The sequence below is a fragment of the Geotrypetes seraphini genome, chromosome 2 (assembly GCF_902459505.1).
Source record: "Geotrypetes seraphini chromosome 2, aGeoSer1.1, whole genome shotgun sequence".
Lineage (NCBI taxonomy): Eukaryota > Metazoa > Chordata > Amphibia > Gymnophiona > Dermophiidae > Geotrypetes > Geotrypetes seraphini.
In genome coordinates, this window is record NC_047085.1 from 380,675,722 (window position 1) to 380,700,812 (window position 25,091).

Consider the following 25,091-nt stretch of genomic DNA (forward strand, 5'->3'; position numbering starts at 1 on the left):
ACCCAAAATCGGCACCGTAAAATGTCTATTCTCAGAAACTGTCTAAACCAGTGGTCTCAAACTCAAACCCTTTGTGGGGCCACATTTTAGATTTGTAGGTACTTGGAGGGCCGCAGAAAAAATAGTTAATGTCTTATTAAAGAAATGACAATTTTGCATGAGGTAAAACTCTTTATAGCTTATAAAACTTTCCTTTAACAGTTAAAAGGAAAGATATATAAACTATAAAGAGCTTTACCTTATGCAAAATTGTCATTTCTTTAATAAGACATTAACTATTTTTTCTGCGGCCCTCCAAGTACTCTATTTTTTCTGCAGCCCTCACATTTAAAGTTTAATATCTTTTCTTTCTCAAAACTGACACATTTCAATCACTATATTGAAAATAAAAATCATTTTCCCTACCTTTGTTGTCTGGTGACTATTTTTCTGTGCTTTCAACTATGGTTCCAGGGCCTTCTTGTCCTTTGACTGTTTTTCTCTCCGTCTTCACTTTCTGCCTTTCATCCATCTTTGGCATTAACTTAATGTTCAATTTTCTCTGCTTTCTTTTCAAAATCTACGTTTCTATGTCTTACCTTTCCTTCCTATTTCTCTCTTCTTCCGTCCTTTTTTCCATGGTCTGGCATCTCTTTCCTTGCTTTCTCTCCCTCCTTCCTTCCTTTCCCCTGGTCTGGCATCTGTCTCCTTCCCTTCCCCCCATGCCCTTGCATCTCTCCCTCCCCCTCCATGTTCTGATATCTCCTTTCCTTCCCTCCCTTCCATGAACTTAGCTTCTCTTGTTCCTCTCCTCTCCCCAAGAACTGGGGTTTGTCACAAAGGGTCTTGTTGGCTTTGTCAGAGAACTCGAAGGTGATGCGCCTTTTCGGGCGATGAACAGCGTGGAAGCTAGGGCTGGATGCCTTGGTTTGGTCCTGGCTGGTTCACGAGTTCCTGTATGGAGTTCTTCTGTAGCATCTGGTTGGTCGGGTCATCCGCCGGTTAGCGATGCATCCCGGTCTGGTGTCTTTAGTAGCTCTGTATTGATCTCCACTTTCGTGGTATGCAGTTCTTCTGCCTCACATTTTGGACATTGAGAGCATAAAATTTGCATTCCTTCATCTGTTTGATGGTGTCCTCTCAAATCTTGCTGGATTCCAGGAAAGATTCCACCAAGAGATGCTATACTTTTTTTTATTTATTATATATCATTTTACACAAAATTATCAAGCATAATATCTTGTACAGTATGATTGTAACTAAGGAACAAGAAAAATGAAAATTATTTTATCCCAGGACAAGCAGGCAGCATATTCTCTACATGTGGGTGACGTCATCAATGGAGCCCCCTAGCGGACGTTTTCGCAAACAGACTTGCTCGAAGACCTTCAGGCTTGCGATTGGCCCGCGCATACGCGCGTGCCCTCCTGCCCCACCTAGGGCATGCGTCTCCTCAGCATGTCCTCAATCATTGTTTTCTGCAGAGCCAGAAGCACTGTTCCCTTGCTGTGTGCAATCTCGTTGTCCCTCTTGCACCGCGGCTTTCTTTATTATTTTTGTTTAAGTCGCTGTGCTCGCATCTTTATTTTATTTTTTTTCAGTTTGTATTTTTTGACCGGGTTCCCGGTCCTCCTCTGGCCGCCTGGCCTCGCGGGGCCGTGGCTGTACTTCGTATGTCCCGTTCGGGTTTTAAAAACTGTACTCAGTGTAACCAGGTTATTTCCATCACCGACCCCTATCGTTGGTGTGTTGAGTGCCTGGGTGCAGAGCACCGCACTGAGTCGTGTTCCTGTTGTGTGACTCTACAACCGCAGGACTCTTCGTCGAAGGGTGGCCAAGATTCTCCAACTCTTTGGCCCCTTGGATCCTGCAGGGCAGGCCTCGAGCTTGGCCTCGGCACCCTTGTTGAGCACCTCAGCCTCGAAGTCCTCAGCCTCAGTTCCCTCGTTGGGTACCTCGGCCTCGAAGGCTCCGGCCTCAGCCTCTTCTGCTACTCCAGCCTCGGGTAAGTTTCCTTTTTCCTCCTCAGGTGTGCCAGCAAAGAAGCCTTCCTCGGAGTCTCATAATAGCGGCGCCTTCAAGACATCATAAGCGTGCCTCCTCACGTAGGGAATACTCTTCCTCGAGGTTGCCCTCGAAGGAGGGCACTGCTGCACCTCTGACCCACCTTCCACCTGGCCTCCCGCCGGTATTTGAGATTCCGGGTGGGGGATCTCCATCTCCAGTATCATGTTCTTTCCTTCGGTCTGGCGGCCTCTCCGAAATGTCTGGTTATGATGGCTGCAGCCCTGTGCCTCCATGGCCTGCAGGTGTTTCCCTACCTCGACAACTGGTTGATCAAGGCGTCCTCTCGCAACAATGCCCTGCCAGCGACAGAGCACATGATCTTGCTCCTTCAGAGTCTCGGCTTCGAGGTGAACTTTCCCAAGTCCCACCTCTGCCATCCCAGTCTCTCGAGTTCATCAGAGCGGTCCTGGACACGGTGCATCTCCACTCCTCCTTGCCTCGGCCTCATCAGGAGGCTCTTATCCGTTTGTGCCGAATGGTGTCCCATCTGCACTCGAAGCTGGCTCGGCTCATGATTGTCCTCCTAGGTCACAGGGCCTCCACGGTTCACGTGACTCCTTTTGCCAGACTTCACCTCAGTATTCCTTAATGGACTCTGGCATCCCAGTGGAACCAGGTTCGGGATCCTCTCTCTCGATGCATTGTCGTGACTCCTTTGTTAAGGAAGTCTCTCCGTTGGTGGACGCTCTCTTCCAATCTTTCTAGAGGTTTTCTGTTCCATACTCCTCCTCCGAAGAAGATTCTCACGACGGACTCGTTGACCTATGCTTGGGGGGCTCATCTAGATGGTCTGCGCACCCAGGGTCTTTGGTCCCGGGCCCACCGCCTTTGTCACATCAATCTTCTGGAGCTTTGTGCGATTTTCCTCGCTCTGAAAGCTTTTTGTCATCTACTTCGCGACCGAGTGGTGCTGGTTTGCACGGACAACCATGTATTATATCAACAAACTTGGAGGCATGGGGTCCAGGTCCCTGTGCCAGGAGGCGCTGCGGCTCTGGGATTGGGCCTTTCGCCGCAACATTTTCATTCATGCTGTCTACATTCAGGGCCAGCGGAACTGCCTGGCCGACAAGTTGAGTCGTCTTCTGCAGCCTCACGATTAGACTCTCCACTCCGTAATCCTGCGTCAGGTGTTTGCTCGTTGGGGGACTCCACTCCGGACGTCAATCTGTTCACATCCCCCCACAATCACAAGTTGCCCAGCTTCTACTCTAAGGTTTACACCCCTCTCAGGATCGAGGCAGATGCCTTCCTTCTGGATTGGACAGACGAGTTTCTGTATGCGTTCCCTCCATTCCCTATGATTCTGAAGACTCTCGTCAAGCTCAAGTCTTCGCATGCCACCATGATTCTGATAGCTCCTCGGTGGCCTCCTGACAGTATTGGTTCTCCCTGCTGTTGCAACTTAGTTCCAGGGAGCCTCTTCCTCTGCCTGTTTTTCCTTCTCTGCTTATGCAGAGTCAGGGTTCTCTGCTTCATCCCAAACTCCAGTCTCTGCACTTAACGGCTTGGTTCCTCGAGACTTAATAACTTTGTTCCAGCTCTCCCAGTCTGTTCTGGATATCTGGAAGCGTCTCGGAAGAAGTCCACTCGCCTGTGTTACCACCAGAAGTGGACCCACTTTTCTTCCTGGTGTGCTACTCGACAGCTGGGAGTCCTCTATCTGCTTCCTTATTGGCTGTCCTGGATTATCTGTTACACTTGTCTGGTGCTGGACTCCAGTGCTCTTCGGTTCAAGCCCACCTTAGTGCCATTGCTACTTTTCATCAGCCGATTGACGGGAAGCCTATCTCTGTTCATCCTGTGGTTTCCCACTTCATAAAAGATCTTTTCCACGTTAATCTGCCCCCTTAGACCCCCCTCTCCCACCCCGGTGGTTTGGAATCTCAACGTGGTCCTTGCACAATTGATGAAACCCCTGTTTGAGCCGCTAGCGCGGGCTCACTTGAAGCATCTTACTTGGAAGGTTCTGTTCCTTATTGCTTTCACTTCGGCCTGTCGGGTCAGTGAGCTTCAAGCCTTGGTGCGACCCACCTTTCACTATCTTTTATCATGATAAGATGGTCTTCCGTACCCATCCTAAATTCTTACCAAAGATTGTTTCTTATTTTCACATCAATCAATCATTGTTCTTCCTGTGTTTTTTCCGAAGTCCCATTCTCACCCGGGAGAAGTGGCTCTGCATTCTCTTGATTGTAAGCGTGCGCTGGCCTTCTACTTGAAGCGCACCGCTCCTCATCGTACTGCTCCCCAGCTGTTCATCTCTTTCGATCCCAATCGCTTGGGTCGCTCTGTTTCTAAGCGGACCATTTCTAACTGGTTGTCCGCTTGTATCTCTTTCTGTTATGCTCAGGCTGGTCTCTCCCTACCAGGTCGAGTCACAGGCCACAAGGTCAGAGCGATGGCGGCGTCTGTTGCTTTCCTCCGCTCGACTCCCATCGAGGAAATCTGTAAGGCTGCCACTTGGTCCTCGGTTCATATTTCACCTTGCATTACTGTCTTGGATGCTTTCGCCAGGCGTGATGGCTGCTTTGGCCAGTCTGTTTTGCAGCATCTGTTCTCCTGAATTGCCAACTTTCCCTCCATCCCATTGTAGTTAGCTTGGAGGTCACCCACATGTAGAGAATATGCTGCCTGCTTGTCCTGGGATAAAGCACAGTTACTTACCGTAACAAGTGTTATCCAGTGACAGCAGGCAGATATTCTTGCAAACCACCCACCTCCCTATGGTTGGCTTCTTTGCTTGCTATCTCAACTGAGGTCACGCTGAGGAGATGCATGCCCTAGGCGGGGCTGGAGGGGTACGCGCGCGCATGCGCGGGCCAATCGCAAGCCTGAAGGTCTTTGAGCAAGCCTGCTTGCGAAAACGTCCGCTAGGGGGCTCCGTTGACGACGTCACCCACATGTAGAGAATATCTGCCTGCTGTCCCTGGATAACACCTGTTACAGTAAGTAACTGTGCTTTATAGAAAGGAGAAATATATCATATTCCCCTTACAAATTAAGCAATCAATAGTCCACAATTATCTATCTGTGATCCAAGACTTTCAGAGAGTGATATTAATAGGAAAGAAACCATTTAAAAAGAATCAAAAGTGACTGAATTTACAGGGAGTATTCTGATCATGAGACAGTTATTTGTTCCAGTTGTTCCACTTTTCTCAAGACGTTTCAAAGCTACAAAATTTGCTAGGTGTGTCGGATCAAATAAAACATATTTGTCTGAACCATAAAGAACAATACATTTACAGGGAACCTAAGAAAAAAACTTTCCCCCACTGAAGTTACACCTGATTTCAATAACAAAAACTGCCTTCTACGTTTTTGAGTCTCTTTGGTGACATCTGGTTCTATTTTTAAAAAACATCTTCATGATCCAGTTTTTATTTGGTGCCAATGCAACAGTCGCCAATAATGTTGCTGATGTGGCCAAATCTTTTGTAGAAGTTTCCAATAAAGTGGAAATATCTAATTATCCCAGGACAAGCAGGCAGCATATTCTTGACTGATGGGTGACGGCACCGACGGAGCCCCGGTACGGACAATTTTAGAGTGATTGCACTCTAAGAACTTGGAAAGTTCTAGTAGGCCGCACCGCACACGCGCGAGTACCTTCCCGCCCGACAGAGGCGCGCGGTCCCCAGTTTCTTAGTTTCCGCGGAGCTAAGAAGACGCGTTTTTCAACAGCCGTTGAAATTTTTTCTTCTTGCTTTCCCGCTCGCGTAAACCCTTTTGGCTTTTTTGGCTTTTTTCTTTTATTTCATTTTTCTAAAAAAAAAAAAAAAAATCTTTTAAAGAAGTTTCCAATAAAGTGGAAATATCTAATTGTGGTTCCTGTTGTCCTTGGTTAATCAGTTGCTGCTCCTTATTTCTAAGAGGCAAATAGTATGCTTGTGTGAAAGGTGGAATTAATTCCTCGGATACTGAGAAAACTTCTAGGAAATATTTCTTTAACATTTCCCTAGGTGACATAGAGAAAACCCTAGGGAAGTTTAGGAACCTCAAATTATTGGCTCGATGGCCATTTTCAATCATTTCCAGTTTCCACCTAATATTAACACAGCCTTTGACCACAACTTCCTGTACCTGTTTGACCTCAATTATTTCAACTTCATTTTTCCCCAACTTAGATTTAATTGAGGTCATTTCTGATTGTATTACATTTAGTTCTTGTTCTTGTTTAAATACTTTCTTCTCCACCTCTCTAATTTGTGGATTCAAAGTATTTCCTAATTTAATAACTAAGTCCCAAAGAGACTCCATAGTAATTTCAGTGGGTTTTTCAACCACAAAAGAACTAGTCTCACCTCCCAAAGTTGTAGTTTGTTGATCTTGTTTTTCCTCCTTCTTCTTCGATATTCCAACCGCCGTATCTGTCTCAAGACTCAGAGAGTCTTTCGGGATATCCGTCTCCAAACTCCCGGATGAACGAGCCTCCCGGGTTGCAGACACTATCTCATTGGAGGTGTCTGATTCCCGCGGCGAGCTGGTGTGCTGTGGTTGGGGGGAAGTGTCTCTTACTTCAGGGCTCAGCGTGACCTCTAGCCCAGGGATCCCTTTAGTGGCATCATTCTGCATCGCCAAGTCCAGCGGGCGATTCCCTGATGTCGTTGTCTCCCTTTGAAGCTGATTCAGGAGCTGCTCAATGGTGATTATGGGTAGATTTTCAGGGCACCACGAGGCTCCTCGGCACTTCTCCTCCTTTTTGGCATGGAGAAAGTTTCAGACAAGCTGAAAAGAAATGAGGTAAAATTTCAAATTTTCCCCGAACACTGAGGAGCCGCTTCCCACATTCAGCCACATCTTGGATCATCGCCATGCTATACTTTTAAGTGGTAGAGTTATGCTGTCTGGGGTAAGGAAAGGGCCCTAGATCCTCTCTTGTCCTACACAAAAATTACTTTAGTACCTTCTACACCTCTGAGTCTGGTTTAAAAAAACAACTCTGTAAGGGTTCATCTTAGTGTAATTAGGCCTGGATTCTTGAACCAGCGCCGACTTTTCTAGGCACCAATAGGCGCCCATACCTCCGTTAAAAATGCTGTCCAAATGACATTTTTAACTGAGATTTGAGGCGCATACTGACGCCTAAAAAATATGACAGAATCACGCCGATGCAGGCATGACCAACACTGGAACCTTGCCCTTGGCCTACATTTTCGCGACCTATCTTTCACATCAGCATGATTCTGAAACCAGCGCTGATGCATGATTGACACACGATTGGCGCAGTTTCAGGAATCTGGGCCTTAGTGCTTACCATCACAAGGTAGAAGGTAAGTTCATCTCTAAACAGTCTCTAGTGTTTGATTCATGAAGATTTGCTGTTGACAACCCCTCCTCCTCCACCTCCCCATTAAACATCTTTGTTATGGAATCTTGATGTTGACATTATCCTCATCTAGTTGATAAAAGCTCCTGTTGAGCTTCGCTATATTTATTTATTTATTTCGATTTTTATCCCATCTTCCCAGTAGCTCAGAACGGTCTACAAGCAAAATTCACAGTGGAGTATATTTGGACAGTACAAAGATTATACAGTAGTTCAAGTATGGGGATTATACAGCAATTTAAGTACATGTTAAGAATGGACTATACAGTAATTTAAGTAGAAGTTCAGGAAGGAAGGAAGAAGGAAGGGAAGTTTAAGGGGTAGATCGCAGTTGTCACCTGGCCTTGGTCACATGTGTAGGACACAGATGAACCCTATGGAAATACAGAACCACAAAACTAAAAGTCCTACTATACACAAACGAAATCCTAAGATGCAAATTTCTGCATGCAGTACAACACCAGAGAAATAGAAAGAAATACATTTATTCCTGAACAGTGCAAAATATAGACAGCAGATGTTAATTCTCAAAACTGACACATTTCAATTGCTAAATTGAAAATAAAATCATTTCCCCTACCTTTGTTGTCTGGTGATTTTTATTTTTCTAAGAAAACCAAAAGAGAAGAAACTGCTGATGTCAACTTGCCATCCGCAGATAGAAATCACATGTATCAGACAGTTCAATTTTGCATATAAAACAAGGAAAAAGACCCCACACGGTCATTGTTTCAATAAGAATACCTTTCCCAGGGATCCCTGAACAAGGATGTTATGGGCAAATATTAAAAAATGCAATTGCCTGTGTTACAGTCAGCCATCTCATCTTGATTTCAGAAACGAAGTGAAAAATATTTTTTTCCTAACCATTTTTTCCAGTCTCTAGCTGCACTTCCTTCTGTCTGTGCACTTAACTGTGTATCCAGGGCCCGCCTTATCCATTTGATGTTTTTCTCTTTCACTTTCTGCCCAACATTCAACTTTCTTTCATTTTTCTGCTTCTCAAAATGTTTTCCATACCTTCCCTTCCATCTATCCATGTGTACCATCTCCTCTCTCCTTTCTTCTCCCCTATTCTCATCTATCCATAAGAAGCATTTCTTCTTAACTCTTCCCTGCCATACCCATTGTGTGCACCATCTCATCTCTCCTGTGGTCAGACATCTGTCTTCCCTCTTCCCCCCTCCTATGGTCTGACATCTTTCTCCTTTTCTTTCCATAACCTGGAATCTCCCATGGTCTGGCATCTCTCTGTCTCTCTCTCCGTCCCTCCCTCTTCCCATAGTCTAAGATTTTTCTTCTCTCCTTCCTGCAGTCTGGCATATCTTCCCCCTCCTTTCCCTTTCTTTCCATGGTCTGGCATCTCTCTCTTCCCCTTCTTCCATCACCCTTCTCTGGAATCTGACATCATTCCCTTCTTTGTGTCATCCCTCTCTCCCTCCCTCTCCACCACTATGATGTCCAACAATTCTCTCTTTCTTCCTTTTCCCTTGTATACCATCGTTTTCCCTCCCACTCTATACACCTATGTCCAAAAATTCTCTTTTTCTCTTCCCTCACCCACCAGCAGCATCTCTATCCATTTCCACCACCCCACCCTTGCATCTCTGTTTTTCTCCCTAAACCCCAACATGTGCAGAATCTGTCTTTCCCAGATCCCAGCCCGTGCAGCATCTGTCCTTCCCTCATTCCGAACCCCAGCACCCCCTTCTCAGTTGGATCATGTGGTATGACCTCTCCCCAGTTCCTGACTCCCCTACCTACCACCTCCCCGCAACTGTAATTTAAAATCTTCAGGCAGCTTGCAGCACAATGAAGTGAGACTCCTGCCACCGTCCTGCCCTGGAAGTGTTCTTTCTGCAGTACTTCCTCTTCCTGATTAGGCAGGCCACTGCAGAAAGAACTCTTCTGGGGCAGGCAGGGGGCCTGGCTTCATTGCACCACCGGCGGCTACCCAAAGAATTTAAATCACAGCGGCAGGGAGGTGGGGAGTCAGGAGAGCCATATTTCTGATTACCAATTTTTGGGGAGGTCATGGTCCCTGTGGACTCCACAGCAAAAACAAATCCTCACTCATCAAGGATAAATCTTCCAGAACTTCCACTGGAAAGTTTCTTCTTTTTCAGAAATCCAGACAGACAACTTAGATAATTCTTAATCTGTTTCTTTATTATATATGGATATTGCTTGCCCCAACATAAAAGCCCAACGGGACCTGTTTCGCCTCAAAAAGGCTTTTTCAAGGGTTCCAAGGGGGACACTCTTTATAAGTCCTCTCGATCTCAGGGCAGGAGCGGCTTCTCTTTATAAGTCCTCTCAATCTCAAGGCAGGACTTATAAAGAGAAGCCGCTCCTGCCCTGAGATCGAGAGGACTTACCGTAGATTAAGAATTATCTAAGTTGTCTGTCTGGATTTCTGAAAAAGAAGAAACTTTCCAGTGGAAGTTCTGGAAGATTTATCCTTGATGAGTGAGGATTTGTTTTTGCTGTGAATTGACCTTCTACCTCACTTTCCGTCTTCTCCATCTTTGCTCCCTGTGGAGACTCCCCCATTCTGACACCTGTGCACTGACCTGATTGGAAACAGGGCAGTCTGTTGGTCAGCAATCTGAATTTTGGTGGAAAAGTCAGTTAGTCTCTTCTTCACTCCCCACCCTCCCTAGAATGAAAAAGTCTGGTGAGTATAAAGATGTTCTCCCCGTGAAGCTGGTTTACGGTATATGTTCTCTCAGGGTTTCTGCAGCTGGCATCGTGCATGTTGCAGGTTTCCGGGTCTCGCTGCATCTTGTCAGATAGAAAACGACATTTCAGCCATCTAAGGAAAAAAAAAAAAAAAGAGACCGACTTTCCCACCAAAATTCAAATTTGTGACCAACTGACCATGTTCCCAATCAGGTCAGTGGACCCACTATTTAAAAAGACAAACTACAGACCTCACAGCATACCCTGAAGAAAGCCACAGCGGCTGAAATGTTGATTTCTACCTGATAAGACAGCGATATCTGGAAAACTGCAACAAGCACGATGTCAGTTGCGGAAACCCTGAGAAACACTGCATACAAACTTTTGTACCAGAGAAGAACAGTATTCTTTAAAGAATATGCAAATCAGAATTGGGATGTCCTGCTCATAACATTTTAACTTCCCCCCCCAATCTCACAGTCATGTTTGAACAGGAAATACGTCAGAACATCCAAAATGAACAGCCATTTTACAAACAAACATCCAAATATAAATGCCAAGAAAATAGGGACAGGGTCATCAGACAGTATTTTTATAAAAATGGCTACACAGTTGTACTTTTAGAGTAGAAAGGCAGCCTAGTGGTCAGTGCAGTGGACTGTAAACCAGGCATTGAACCTCTGGCCCCTTGTTTACAGCCCTCTGCACTAACCAGTAGGCTATTCCTCATACCTACTATCTGCCCATAATACCTGTTAGCTGCTTAATCAGAGTACCTTTTAGTACCTAGATGTAACTGAAACAGGTCTAAGTAAAATAACTTTTTTTTAGACTTGGATGTTTCTTGCTGTTGGATGTCTGTGATGGGGTATATGTCCTGTCATGGGGATGAAGGCTTCCCAGAAGATAGCCCCCAGGATGATGTGGATGTAATGGTAGCCTTTTTGTTGAACCCCTGCTTTAGGAGGTACTAGTCAGCAAGAGTTAGGTGGGTTGTGATGGGGACAGGCTACCCGATACATCTGAACTTTTTATATACTAAACAATAGGAAAAGCAGATCAGCATGAGCATCCACAGAGACTTAATGACCTAAGTTGCATATTGATTGATGTGTGTTTTAATTTGCAGAAAAAAGGGCATTTTAAAGTGGAGAACGAACTCCTAGAGACTTGGACTTCAGCCCTAAACGGAAAGGGGAGATCCCTTTCTGTGATCATTGAAAGAGATGATCATTCTGTTCTACCAAGGTGGTCTCACCCTAATTGTATAGGGGGAGGGGTGCTTATAGGATAGAGAATGACACGGTGACGGTTTACCCGCGGCCACCGCATTTAAGCCGCGGGTCACCGCCGAAAACGGGGAAGAAAACTAGCAGTCGCTACGGGGACAAGGCCATTCACCGACCGCGGAAAACGGTGAACAGGTTTGTCCCCGCGGGCCAATGTACCCCCTTCTAGGAACCGCTATTTACCCTGTGTTTCACCGTGCTCCTCATTTGTCAGATCAACCCTTCCTGCCAATCGCAGCAGAAGGGTACCCAACCCCTCCTGCCGGTCCTCCCAATGGCCTCCCCTAAGATCGCCGGCAGGAGGGTACCCAACCCCTCCTGCTGGACCCCCCCCCCCCAACGAACCCTCCCACCCCGGAACCCCCCTTAGTCTTACTTTCCAAGTTGGACCGGACAGCTCCTCGCTCGTCTGGCCAGCAGGCCTGCCTCCATCCAAATGAGGCGGGCCCGCCCCTCCCCTCCCCTGCCTCCCAATGGCCTCCCCTAAGATCGCCGGCAGGAGGGTACCCAACCCCTCCTGCTGGACCCCCCCAACGAACCCTCCCACCCCGGAACCCCCTTAGTCTTACTTTCCAAGTTGGACCGGACAGCTCCTCGCTCGTCTGGCCAGCAGGCCTGCCTCCGTCCAAATGAGGCGGGCCCACCCCTCCCCTCCCCTGCCTAACCCACAGGATCCTAGGGCCTGATTGGCCCAAGCACCTAAGGCCCCTCCTATAGCGGGAGTGGCTTTAGGTGCCTAGACCAATCAGGCCCTAGGATCCTGTGGGTTGGGCAGGGTAGGGGCGGGCCCGCCTCATTTGGACGGAGGCAAGCCTGCTGGCCATACGTGTGAGGAGCCGTCCGGTCCAACTTGGAAAGTAAGACTAAGGGGGTTCCGGGGTGGGAGGGTTCGTTGGGGGGGGGTCCAGCAGGAGGGGTTGGGTACCCTCCTGCCGGCGATCTTAGGGGAGGCCATTGGGAGGACCGGCAGGAGGGGTTGGGTACCCTTCTGCTGCGATTGTCGGGAGGGCCGTTGGGGGGGTCTACAGGAGGGGTTGGGTGCCCTCCTGCCATGATCGCTGGGGGGAGGGGAGACTTGCAGCCGTAGCCGCGGTCACTATGCTAATCACGGCAGCATTTAAAGTACATGTCGTGTTTGTTTTTGCATTGCTAGCCCCAGGGGTGGTGGAAGATTAGTGATTGAAAAACTGTATGAAAAATAACTATTTTAAATTTAGTGATCAAAATGTGTCAGTTTTTGAGAATTTTTATTAATTAATTTTTTCTCTGCGTGTTTTGTTTTTGTATAGTTATTAACTAATATTTAACTAAGTTTTAAAGTTTTAAAGACTGTTTCCTTTATACGTAAATAAAGAAAAGTGAATGGGATTGCAGTGGCGGTGACGGGGCGGTGAATGGGGTGGCAGTGGCGGTGACGGGGCGGTGAAGAGGATGGTGAGACGGGGACGGGGCGGGGTGACGGGGATGGTGAGACGGGGACGGGGCGGTGACGGGGATGGTGAGACGGGGACGGGGCGGTGACGGGGACCAATTTTTTCACCGTGTCATTCTCTATTATAGGACTCTCAGGCAAGGAGACACAGAGAGGAGTTCTTTGCAACAAGGACTCCTGCAGGTGATGAATGTTGGCTAATGCCTCTTAACTACTTGGACCTTTTTGTGACTTTTATATTTAAGACAGCCATGGTCCTACTTAGACCCTTGAGGAAGGCATTTTTATTTATTGGTAGAAATTTTTCTGAACTTGATCCTCCATTCTCCCCCATCTTACCCCATTCTCCTCTCTCCAGCCATCCCATCACATTAGGAAAAAGAACTGTTGGGACAGCTGTTGCCTTTGCCTTTCCTCTTCCCCTTTTTTCCTAAATGGTTGCATAAGGAAGTACTGTATAGTAGTTTGGATTGTGACTATAAGAACCAGATGCCCACTGACATTTCCTGGAATAACAAACATTCAATACCTATAAGAAAGGATCTTTTGGTTTTTTGAGGTTGTGTGCTTTTGTTTTGTGATTTTTTTTTTTGGGGGGGGGAGTGGTCCTTAGAAAGTAAAGGTTAGAAATCCAGTAGAAATTACTGGTAGCCATTTAATTTGGTATTAGAGAATGCTAGACTTCACAAGAAAAGCTAGCATTGGTTTTGTTTCTCGTATTCTTTTTTTACAGGGTTCCAGAGTGTAATTCTCCACTAATAACCACCAGGGTGCACATTGTTGCTTAATTTATTCATAACAATGAACACCTGTACCTTGTGACTAAGGCTGCAGTTGCTATAGCAACAACCACAATCAACAGTAGTTCATATTTCAGGTAGATACTTGTAGCATGGAGGAAGATAACTTTTCTGGTGAGAGAAGGTAAGTCTACTATAGAATATGTAATAGGCTTACTCTAATTCTGTTCCATTAAAAACCAACTAGATGAAATAGCTTTACTGAATTTACAAATCCTACTGAAGTCCTAATGATTAGTGAATGAATATCGCTTTTTGGGGTCTGTTGACTAGTCGTGATCCAGCCAATCACTGTCAAGATAGGATGTTGAACTCAATGAACATTGGTTTCACTCATTATGGATTCTTTATGTTCTTATGTAAGATTTTCTTTGCTGTAGCTTATTACAATGTTATGGTTTTATACTGTATATCAAGGACTTTTATGCAAGATTTGCAAACACCTTGCATTAAAACATAGTAAATGTCGGCAGATAAAGACCATCACAGTCCATCCAGTCTGTCCAACAAGGTGGCTAGAGTTGAATCTGGCATTTTGTACAGGCTCCACTTCTTCATGATTAAATACTGGTATACTTAATCTTTGTTTCTTCCTGCCAATTTTGGGGTACAGACCATAGAAGTTTGCCTGGCACAAAGCATTCAAGTCTTGAAGAGAAGAATAGTTTATATATGGGTGTAGTTTGGGGGGCATTAACCCCCAAATGGCTTGTCACCTCATTATCCCAGGACAAGCAGGCAGCATATTCCCACACATGGGTGACGTCACCGACGGAGCCCCGCAGCGGACAGCCTCGAAAGCAAACTTGCTTGAAGATCTCGATCTTTCGAGTGCTGCAGCGCGCATGCGCGTGTGCCTTCCTGCCCGAACTAGGGGGCGCATCTCCTGTGAGGATCCTCAGTTCGTTTAATTCCGCGGAGACAAGAAGACACGTTTTTCTTCATCTCTGCAGCAATTTGCCTTCTCTTCACCGCGGCTGTTTCTTTTTTTCCAATTAGTTCGGTCGCTGTGCTTTTCTATTTCTCCTTTTCTTTTTTCTTTATATAAAAATATTTTTAAAAAAACAAACAAACATAATTTTTGTTTCTTTTTTTTCTTGTCCGGCCAGTGAGCCTTGGGCCTAGGCCCAATTGCTCCTTCCGTTCGACACGGACTTTATTTTTTCTATGTCCCGGCCCCTTACCGGGTTTAAACGCTGTCGTCAGTGCAATCGTGTGATTTCGGTCACCGATCCCCACTGCCGCTGTCTTCAGTGCCTGGGTCCGACCCATTTCCCAGAGGATTGTCATCGTTGCTTCACTCTAACTCCACGGGCCTTTCGACGCCGGTGCACCCAATTTTTTCAACTTTTTGGAGACATGGAGCAATCTTCGGATCCGGCCTCGACCGCGGCGGCTGCCCCAGTCTCGAAGGCTTCGACTCCTACACCATCGACGTTCACGGTCTCGAAGGCTTCGACCCTGGTTCTGGCTGGAGCCTCGGTCTCGAAAGCCTCGACCTTGCCTCCTTTGATGCCCTCGAAGACAGTGACTTCGGTGAAACCTTCCATAGGGGGTAAGTCTCCTGGTTCTATTTCAGGTGCCGTACCTAAGAAGCCACCAGAGTCCTCTTCACGTCCATCTTCCATGCGTACCTCCAAGATAAGGGAATACTCACCTTTGAGGTCGCCCTCTTCGGAGCGTACTGCTGCACCTACGAGGCCAGAACCTTCTGTCTCGGTGCCGATGCTGGAGGACATGCTAAAATCTATCTTGACCACTCAGATTTCCTCATTGGTGGCTCAATTGGTTCCGTCCTCGACCTTGCCTCGGGTGGATCAGCCTGTCACCCAACCACAGCTTCCAGTGTCTCGAGGCCGATCCCGGACTCCGAAACGAACACCTTCTTCGGATTCTTCTCCGGACTCATCTCCTCCGAAGCATCGCTCGAAGCATTCGAAACACCTTGCTTCCAAGCTTCGAAGGGAGTCTTCTGCTTTGGACACTGAGACCTTGCTGCCTCACTCTTCAAAATCGAAGCACGGATCTCGACACCACTGAGCATCGACTCGAAGTCCTTCTCGACCGAAGACTCCACAGTTGAAGACCACTCGTCGAGACACTTCTCCTCAGACTTCGACCCATTCGGTACCACGCACACCTGGTACTTCTCCCTCCAGGAGTCTTAAGAGAAAACATTCTCTTACTCCACCACACAGTACAGCTTCTTCTATAACTCTATGTCTTGAATCAGAACCACTCTCACCATATTCCAGAGAGGCTTCTCCTTCCTACTCAGCACTTCCTAAATCTCGAAGTGTCTCTCCTGAGGAAGCATCTGATTCCAAATCCATTTCATTTGCCAAATTTATATTTGATATGGGACAAGCTCTCAAACTAGATCTTCATTCAGATTCAAAATACACTCCTGAATATTTAGCAGATATGGAGCTTCCTCATCCACCTAAAGAGTCATTACATTTACCAATGACTCCTGTGCTCAAACAAACCTTTGCTCATAACATGGAGACTCCTTATTCCATCACTGCCATCCCATCTAAATTGGAATCTAGTTATCAAACAGTTCCCTGTAAAAGTTATGAAAAATCTCAACTTCTCTCATCAGTCCCCTGGTAGTGGAATCATCTTGACAGAAAGCACATCCTTCTAAAATCTACGCATTCGTTCCTCCCGGCAGAGAAGGTCGTACCATGGATAAGTTTGGTCGCCGTTTATACCAGAACTCTATGATGGCAAATAGAGTTCTTAATTATAGCTACATTTTTACATCTTACTTCAACCAGCTTTCTGAATATATTGCCATCTTTTTACCCGATATCTCCACAACTCGTCTTTCTGAATTTAAACTCATTCTCAAGCTCTTTCTCAATTACGACTCTTCATGTTACAAGCTTCCTATGATGCATTTGAACTCTCTTCTCGTGTCTCTGCCTTTGCTGTAGCCATGCGTCGTTTAGCATGGTTACGCATTGTTGACATGGATCTCAATCTTCAAGATCGATTGGCGAATCTTCCTTGTCAGGGGAATGAATTGTTTGATGATTCTATTGAAGCAGCTACTAAGCGTCTTTCAGAACATGAACGCTCTTTTGCTTCCCTCATCAGACCAAAACCTAAACCTACACCAACTAGAGGTTTTAAAAAAACTCCACGTCGTTATCCTCAGTAAACGACCCCTGCTTTTTCCAGGCATCCTCCTTGTCGTCCTCCGCAACAACAGCGCCAGCAAAAGTCTCAGACTCCCGCTGCCACCAAACCAGCTCAGTCTTTTTGACAGTCTCAGCCTGAGCATTCCAATATCTCTGTTTCCAAATTCTCTCCTCCCCATAGGGGGTCGCCTTTCCCACTTTTATCACCAGTGGAAGCTCATTACATCAGATCTCTGGGTGCTTACCATTCTACAAGAGGGATACTCTCTTCGGTTCCTTCAGGTGCCTCCCAGATCGCCATCCCAAGAGAGTGTCCTTCCAATCTGTCGCAACCTTCCCCATTCTGCTTCAAGAAGCTCCGGGCTCTTCTTCGCCTGAGAGCTGTGGAGGAGGTTCCTCTTCCACAAAGGAACTTGGGATTCTATTCCCATTATTTCCTAGTTCCCAAGAAGATGGGGGATTTGCGACCTATCCTGGATCTCAGAGCTCTCAACAAATACCTAGTCAAAGAGAAATTTCGAATGCTCACTCTGCCGACTTTGTATTCCTTAATGGACCAAAGGGATTGGATGTGTTCCCTCGATCTCAAAGAGGCGTATACTCATATCCCCATTCATCCAGCATTTCGCAAGTACCTCAGATTTCAAGTAGGAAGCCTTCATCTGCAATACCGAGTTCTCCCCTTCGGGTTGGCTTCTTCTCCCAGAGTTTTCACAAAATGTCTGGTGGTGATGGCTGCAGCTCTTCGCAACCAGGGTCTCCAAGTATTTCCATACCTCGACGACTGGCTCATCAAAGCTCCCTCTTTTTCAGAGGTTATTGCAGCGACCCAACAGACTATTCTTTTTCTTCAAAGTTTGGGAGGATTTCACATCAACTTTCCCAAATCTCAGTTGACATCCCTCTCAATCTCTCCAGTTCATAGGAGCAACTCTGGACACTATCAATCTGAGAGCCTACCTTCCACAAACCACGTCAGGATGCACTTTTTCAGATTTCTCAGCAAGTCTTCCACCTTCCATCCGTTCCAGCACGAAAGATGATGGTTCTGCTCAGTCACATGGCTTCTACAGTTCATGTGATTCCTTTTGCCAGACTTCACCTCCGTATTCCTCAATGGACACTGGCATCTCAATGGCAGCAAACAGTGGATCCACCATCTCGACTGATTTCCATAACTCCTTCATTGCGGAAGTCTCTCCGTTGGTGGATGCTCTCTTTGAATCTTTCCAGAGGCTTGCTGTTCCACCCTCTTCCTTATCAGAAAGTCCTCACAACCGACTCATCAACATACGCTTGGGGAGCTCATGTGGACGGTCTCCGCACTCAAGGTCTATGGACTTCAGCAGACCGTCTGTGTCATATCAATCTGTTGGAACTCAGAGCGATACTCTATGCTCTCAAAGCCTTTCAACATCTCCTTCACGACATGGTGATTCTTGTACGTACAGACAATCAAAGTAGCCATGTATTATGTCAACAAACAGGGAGGGACGGGATCTCACTTCCTCTGTCAAGAAGTTCTGAAATTGTGGCATTGGGCAATTCTTCACAACATCTACCTCAGAGCTGTTTATATTCAGGGTCAACACAATTATTTGGTGGACAAATTGAGTCGTCTTCTACAGCCTCACGAATGGACACTCAATTCTCCAACTCTTCGCCAAATCTTTGCCCGTTGGGGAACTCCGCAGATAGATCTGTTTGCGTCACCTCTCAACTTCAAACTGCCTCAATTTTGCTCCCGCATCTATGCCCCTCAACGTCTCAAAGCGGATGCGTTTCTACTGGACTGGAGGAATCAGTTCCTTTATGCTTTTCCTCCGTTTCCTCTGATTCTCAAGACTCTAGTCAAACTGAAGTCAGAACATGCCACCATGATTCTGATAGCTCCTCGGTGGCCCAGACAACCTTGGTTCTCCCTTCTACTTCAACTCAGCACCAGGGAGCCTCTTCTTCTACCAGTATTTCCCTCTCTACTCACGCAGAGTCACGGATCCTTGCTTCATCCCAATCTGCAGTCTCTACATTTAACAGCTTGGTACCTCTCTGCATAACAGACTTTTATCAATTTTCTCCGTCTGTTCAGGATATTTTACTTGCTTCCAGGAAGCCATCAACTCGACAATGTTATGGCCAGAAGTGGACTAGATTCTCTGCTTGGTGTTCTACACGTCACTTAATGCCCAGATCTTCCTCCTTGACATCAGTTCTGGACTACTTACTTCATTTGTCACAATCTGGACTTCAAACTACATCTATTCGAGTCCATCATAGTGCTATAGCTGCTTTTCATCAGCCTCTAGATGGGAAACCTCTTTCTGCACATCCTATGGTTTCTCGCTTCATGAAAGGACTTCTTAATCTCCATCCACCACTTAAACCACCTCCAGTGGTTTGGGATCTCAATGTTGTTCTGGCTCAACTGATGAAACCTCCTTTTGAACCACTTGACAAAGCTCACCTCAAATATCTCACTTGGAAAGCTGTGTTCGTCATTGCCCTCACATCTGCTCGAAGAGTCAGTAAGTTTACAAGCTTTGGGTTGCAGATCCACCCTTCACAGTTTTTCATCATGACAAGGTGGTCCTCCGTACTCATCCTAAATTCTTACCTAAAGTTGTTTCAGAATTTCACATCAATCAGTCTATTGTTCTTCCTGTGTTTTTTCCAAAGCCTCACTCTCATCCTGGGGAAGCGGCTCTTCATACATTGGACTGTAAACGTGCCTTAGCTTTCTACCTCCAACGCACTCAACTTCACAGGACATCTCCTCAACTTTTCATCTCCTTTGACCCGAACAGGTTGGGTCGTCCTATCTCGAAACGCACCATCTCCAACTGGATGGCTGCTTGCATTTCTTTCTGCTATACTCAGGCTGGTCTTCCTCTGCAAGGTCGAGTGACGGGCCACAAAGTTAGAGCTATGGCAGCATCTGTAGCTTTCCTCCAATCAACACCTATTGAGGAAATCTGTAAGGCTGCCACTTGGTCCTCGGTTCATACTTTTACCTCTCATTACTGTCTGGATTCTTTATCCAGGAGGGATGGCCAATTCGGCCAATCTGTTTTGCAAAATCTTTTTTCGTAACTTGCCAACTTCCCTCCATCCCTTTCTACTTAGCTTGGAGGTCACCCATGTGTGGGAATATGCTGCCTGCTTGTCCTGGGATAAAGCACAGTTACTTACCGTAACAGTTGTTATCCAGGGACAGCAGGCAGATATTCCCACAACCCTCCCACCTCCCCTGGTTGGTTTCTTAGCAAGGTATCTGAACTGAGGATCCTCACAGGAGATGCGCCCCCTAGTTCAGGCGGGAAGGCACGCGCGCATGCGCGCTGCAGCACTCGAAAGATCGAGATCTTCAAGCAAGTTTGCTTTTGAAGCTGTCCGCTGCGGGGCTCCGTCGGTGACGTCACCCATGTGTGGGAATATCTGCCTGCTGTCCCTGGATAACAACTGTTACGGTAAGTAACTGTGCTTTTTCTTCTGTTATCACCCCAGGCACATCTCTGTCTCCTTTCATACCCCCACAGGGTCTAGTATTGCTCCCCCTCTCCCCCAACCACATTTCCATATAGGCAGAATGCTGGCAGAAAGAAGGCTTCTTGCATAGGCTGAAGGTAGCACAAATGTTACCAGCAGACTGGAAGTTTGGAGGATTGCAGCACAGAGAAGAGGAGGGAGAGTGATGCTGGCTGTCTCTGTCAGGGTATAGAAGGAGAGAGAGAAAAATATGTCACACCTGTGGTTAGGGAAGAGAAAATGGCATAAAAGATGCCACATTATGGGGTAAGGGGAGGGGGAAGAAAGTAAGGATGAGGAGTTAAGGAAGAGAGAGAGAGAGACATGCTGGAATGAGGGGTGGGAGAAAGATGGGAAAATGATGGATCCAGGGAGGGGGAGAGAGATGTAGTACCAAGGGGATGGGGCAGGGGAGAAAAAGAGAGATGCTGGCCCTGGGGTGGGAATGCAGGAAAATGAAAATAAGGCTGAGGGGGGTCGGCAACCTGCGGCTCCAGAGCCGCATGCGGCTCTTTTCCACCTTTGCTGCGGCTCCGGTAGTGTGTCACGCAGGCATGCACCTTACAAGTCCAGCGTCGCGGCGGGAAATAGCCATGCTGAGCAGTGAGCTCAGCACATACACAGATGAAAGCCTTGCTTGCTGATTGGTCCGGCGGCCCCGCCCCCACCGTGCCGCCGGACCAATCAGCAAGCAAGGCTTTCATCTGTGTAGTGCTGAGCTCACTGCTCAGCATGGCTATTTCCCGCTGCGACGCTGGACTTGTAAGGTGCCTGAAAAAGAAATCATCCTGGCCGGGGTCGGTGTCATGCTCCGGAGATCTACAGCCTTCCTATCTCCCTCTCCCTTCTACCTGCTTCCGGCCACATCCCCTGCTCCGCGGCTCTCTTCGGCAACTCAGCAGCAGCGATCGACACAAGCTTCTGACGTAGGGGCCTACCCTCTGCGAGTCCCGCTTGTTTCAACTTCCTTTTTCCACAAAGGCGGGACTCGTAGAGGGAAGGCCTCGATGTCGGTAGCTTGTCTTGATCACCGCCGTTGACAAGTTGCTGAAGAGAGCCGTGGAGCAGGGGGGTGTTGCCAGGTGCAGGTAGAAGGGAGAGGGCCAGATGCAGGACTCGTGGGTGAGGGAGGAGAAGAGAGAGAGAAAGAGAGAGGGGAGGGAAACAAAAGGAAATATTCATACTGGGCTGGGCCGGAGTGGAGGGAGGGTGGAAAGATTCTAGCTACAGGGTGCAGTAACAAAGGAAAAGGGGGGGAAAGCTGAAAATGGAGATAGTGACACAAAGAAGAGAAAGGGTAAGCAGGACCTACTGAATAAGGATAGAGATACAGAGGGGACATGAAGAGGAGGTGAAATAGAGACATAGAAGTAATGCTGAAAAAAGTGGGGGGGGGGAGATAAAGACATTGAAAGGGCAAATGGTGAACATGGCGTAAAGATAAGGACAGAGACAAATGAAGATTCTGAAAAAGTGGTGAGATAGGGATATAGGTGAGATGGACACAAAGAAGGGTGATGCTGGAAAATAGGTGGAATGGTAATTCTGACAGACACAGAAGGGAAATGCTGGATCAAGGAGAGATGGGGCTCAGGCTGGATGGAATGAGGAGAAATGCCTTGTTGGCCCGGAACTTCCTCTCCTACGTCAGAATTGACGTCAGGGAGCGGAATGCTGGTCAGCGCAACACTTCTGCTGGGAAAGCTTGGGACGGCGGTGGCTTGGGGGCTGTTCCCCGATTGCGGTGGCAGCAAACCGAGTGGCTTGGGGGAGGGCACGGAGACAGAAAGAAGGGGGAACAGGGAGACAGAAAGAAAAAAGTTGGGGGAGAGAATGAGGTCTGGAGGAGAGGAAACATACAGGAGGCTGAAAGAAAGGAAGAAAGATTGGATGCACAGTCAGAAGAAGAAAGTGCAACCAGAGACTCATGAAATCACCAAATAGCAAAGGTAGGAAAAATGATTTTATTTTCAATTTAGTGATCCTGTATATAGCATTAAGATAAGAAACAATATATGCAGTGTTAGATTTGTTTTATAATGGTTTTGCGGCTCCAAGTTTTTTTTTCTTTTCGAAAACGGGTCCAAGTGGCTCTTTATGTCTTAAAGGTTGCCCGAGGGGTGGGGACATAGCAGATACTGAACATGGGGGAATAGGGACAGGGACATAGAGGGGAGGTGATGGATAAGACATAGGAAAACAGGGAATGATGGTGGACATGGAGAGAAAAAGTCAAATAGGAGTTACTGGAAAACAGAAGGTGAATGGACTAGGGGATGTGGGTGTGGGTGAGAGGAATGTAACAGAATATGGATGGGGCTATTGGGTGTGGGGAGAGTGGAAGAGAATGGAGTAAAACAGGGGTGGGCAAACTTTTTGACTCGTGGGCCACAATAGATTCTTAAATTTGACAGAGGGGCTGGACCAAGAGCATCTTTCTATTCCTCTATCCCTCCCATCCCCCTGTGCAGCAGAATCCTTGCCCAGCTTTTATCCTTCCCTCGTGCAGCAGAACCCTTGCCCAGCTTCCATCCTTCCCTCCCTCCCTCCCATCACTTGAGCAACCGCCGTGCAGCTGAACCCCCTCTGACCCTCCATCTTTCCCTCCCATCTGAACCCCACTGACCGCGAGCCCTACATACCTCCTTCCAGAGCAGCATCGGGCCGGTAGCACTCTAAACAGGCTGCTTTGCGGCCTTCTCTCGTCAGGGCCTTCCGTGCACTGCGTTACTGATGACATTATCAGTGATGTGACAGAGGGAATTCCCCAATGAGAGAAGGCCACGTTTAGAGTGCTGCTGGCCCGACGCTGCTCTGGAGGGAGTTATGTAGGGCTCGGGGTCAGCAGGGTTCAGATGGTTGGTGGGCCAGATTAAAAAAACAAACGGGCCGGATATGGCCTGCAGGCCATAGTTTGCCCATGTCTGGAATAGAAGGTGGACAGGGTTGTGGGGGGGGTGGAGAAGAGAACAGAGCAGAAGATGGGGCTAGGAGCCGTGTGTGTGGAGAGAAGGGGGAGCATATCAGAAAATAGATGGGGCTAGGGGTGGAAGTATGGAGAACAGAGCAGAAACTAGATGGGACTAGGCTGAGTGGAGAGAAGGGGAATAGAGCAGAAGATGAATAAGAAGGGTGCAGTTCAGATGATGGATATGATTGGGGTAGTTGGGCTGGGGGAGAAGGGGAAGATGAGACTGGGACTTGGTGATTGAATGGGGAGAGTATTGGTGAGCGCAGCAGGGAATTTGGAGAAATGCAGTTGGAATTTTGAGGGGATAGTGAATACTTTGCAAATTTTAGGTATGAGTGGAGGTATAAAATGACAGATAAGAGATGAGGGGCAAGAAAAGGGGATGAGAGAGAGGGAGGGTGTGGCGCAGAGGTTAAAAGCTACAGCCTCAGCACCCTGGAGTTGTGGGTTTAAGAGTTGTGGGTTTAAACCCACACTTCTCCTTGTGACCCTGGGCAAGTCACTTAATCCCCCCATTGCCCCAGGTACATTAGATAGATTGTGAGCCCGGCAGGGTAGACAGGGAAAAATGCTCAAGTACCTGAAACTCATGTAAATCGTTCTGAGCTCTCCTGGGAGAATGGCATAGAAAATTGAATAAATAAATAAATAAAATAAATGATATAGTAAAGGTTAAGACAATGTAAATGAGCTGGAAGAGTGGAGAAAGGATGAGAGACATTGAAAAGGAATGGGGGTATTGGAAGGTATGAGAGGAAAGGGATGGATCTCTGAAGGGGTTGAATGAGGGCAGAAATGGGATTAAAAAGATGGTTAAAGAATGGCAATAGGACATGGGGTACAGAGAAAGTGATATAAGAATGGCCTTGGCAGGAGAAGGAAAGAGAGACAGGGATGGAGCTGGGACTGATAGGGTGATAAGTGGCAGTGGAGGGTAGACGAGGGCTAAAAGGGTTTGTATAGAGGATGGAAATGGGACCAAGGAAACATAGAACAATGAAGGCAGATAAAGGCCAGTTTATGATGAAGACCACGGACCATTTTAGTAGTCTTCCTCTGGACCTTCTCCATCCTGCTTATATCTTTTTGAAGGTGCAGTCACCAGAGTCTTATACAGGGGCATCATTACCTAAGAACATAAGAATAGCCTTACTGGGTCAGACCAATGGTCCATCAAGCCTAGTAGCCTGTTCTCACGGTGGCCAATCCAGGTCACTAGTACTTGGTTAAAACCCAAGGAGTAGCAATATTCCATGCTACTAATCCAGGGCAAGCAGTGGCTTCCCCCATGTCTTTTTCTCAATAACAGACTATAAACTTTTCCTCCAGGAAATTGTCCAAACCTTTCTTAAAACCAGCTATGCTATCGGCTCTTACCACAACCTCTGGCAATGCATTCCAGAGCTTAACTATTCTCTGAGTGAAAAAAAATTTCCTCCTATTGGTTTTAAAAGTATTTCCCTGTAACTTTGTGTGTCCCCTAGTCTCCTCAGCCAACTCTTCCAAGCAGAAGAGCCCTAACCTTTATAGTCTTTCCTCATAAGAGAGGAGTTCCATCACCTTTATCATCTTGGTCGCTCTTCTTTGAACCTTTTCTAGCGCCACTATATCTTTCTTCCAAGTTTTATTAAAATCTGTTGAAATGCCTATCATAAATTCTAAGCGTTTTACAATATTAAAGGCAAGGGGGAGATACTTACAAAGGCATATCGACAAGACAAATTATGGACTGGACATGAAAACAATGGGTAAGTAATGATGAAATACAATAATTACAGGAAAAGGATACATAGAAGGTAAGAATACGAGGAGGTCGCACCATGGAGCGATATAGGGGCATTATAACCTTCTTAGTCTTGTTAACC

The 25,091-nt window shown here is 46.9% G+C and overlaps 1 protein-coding gene across 1 annotated transcript in view; it reads right to left on the reverse strand.

The window, feature by feature from the left end:
* KAT2B (lysine acetyltransferase 2B) overlaps positions 1–15,209 on the reverse strand; it is a 141,733-nt gene extending 126,524 nt beyond the window's left edge. Inside the window, exons 1-2 of the mRNA XM_033932862.1 lie at positions 15,009–15,209; positions 6,133–6,747 (exon numbers count right to left, since the gene is read on the reverse strand). Coding sequence (XP_033788753.1) covers positions 6,133–6,747; positions 15,009–15,209 — 816 coding nt within the window. The remainder of the gene's footprint in view (positions 1–6,132; positions 6,748–15,008) is intronic.
* Positions 15,210–25,091: the final 9,882 nt, after the last annotated feature.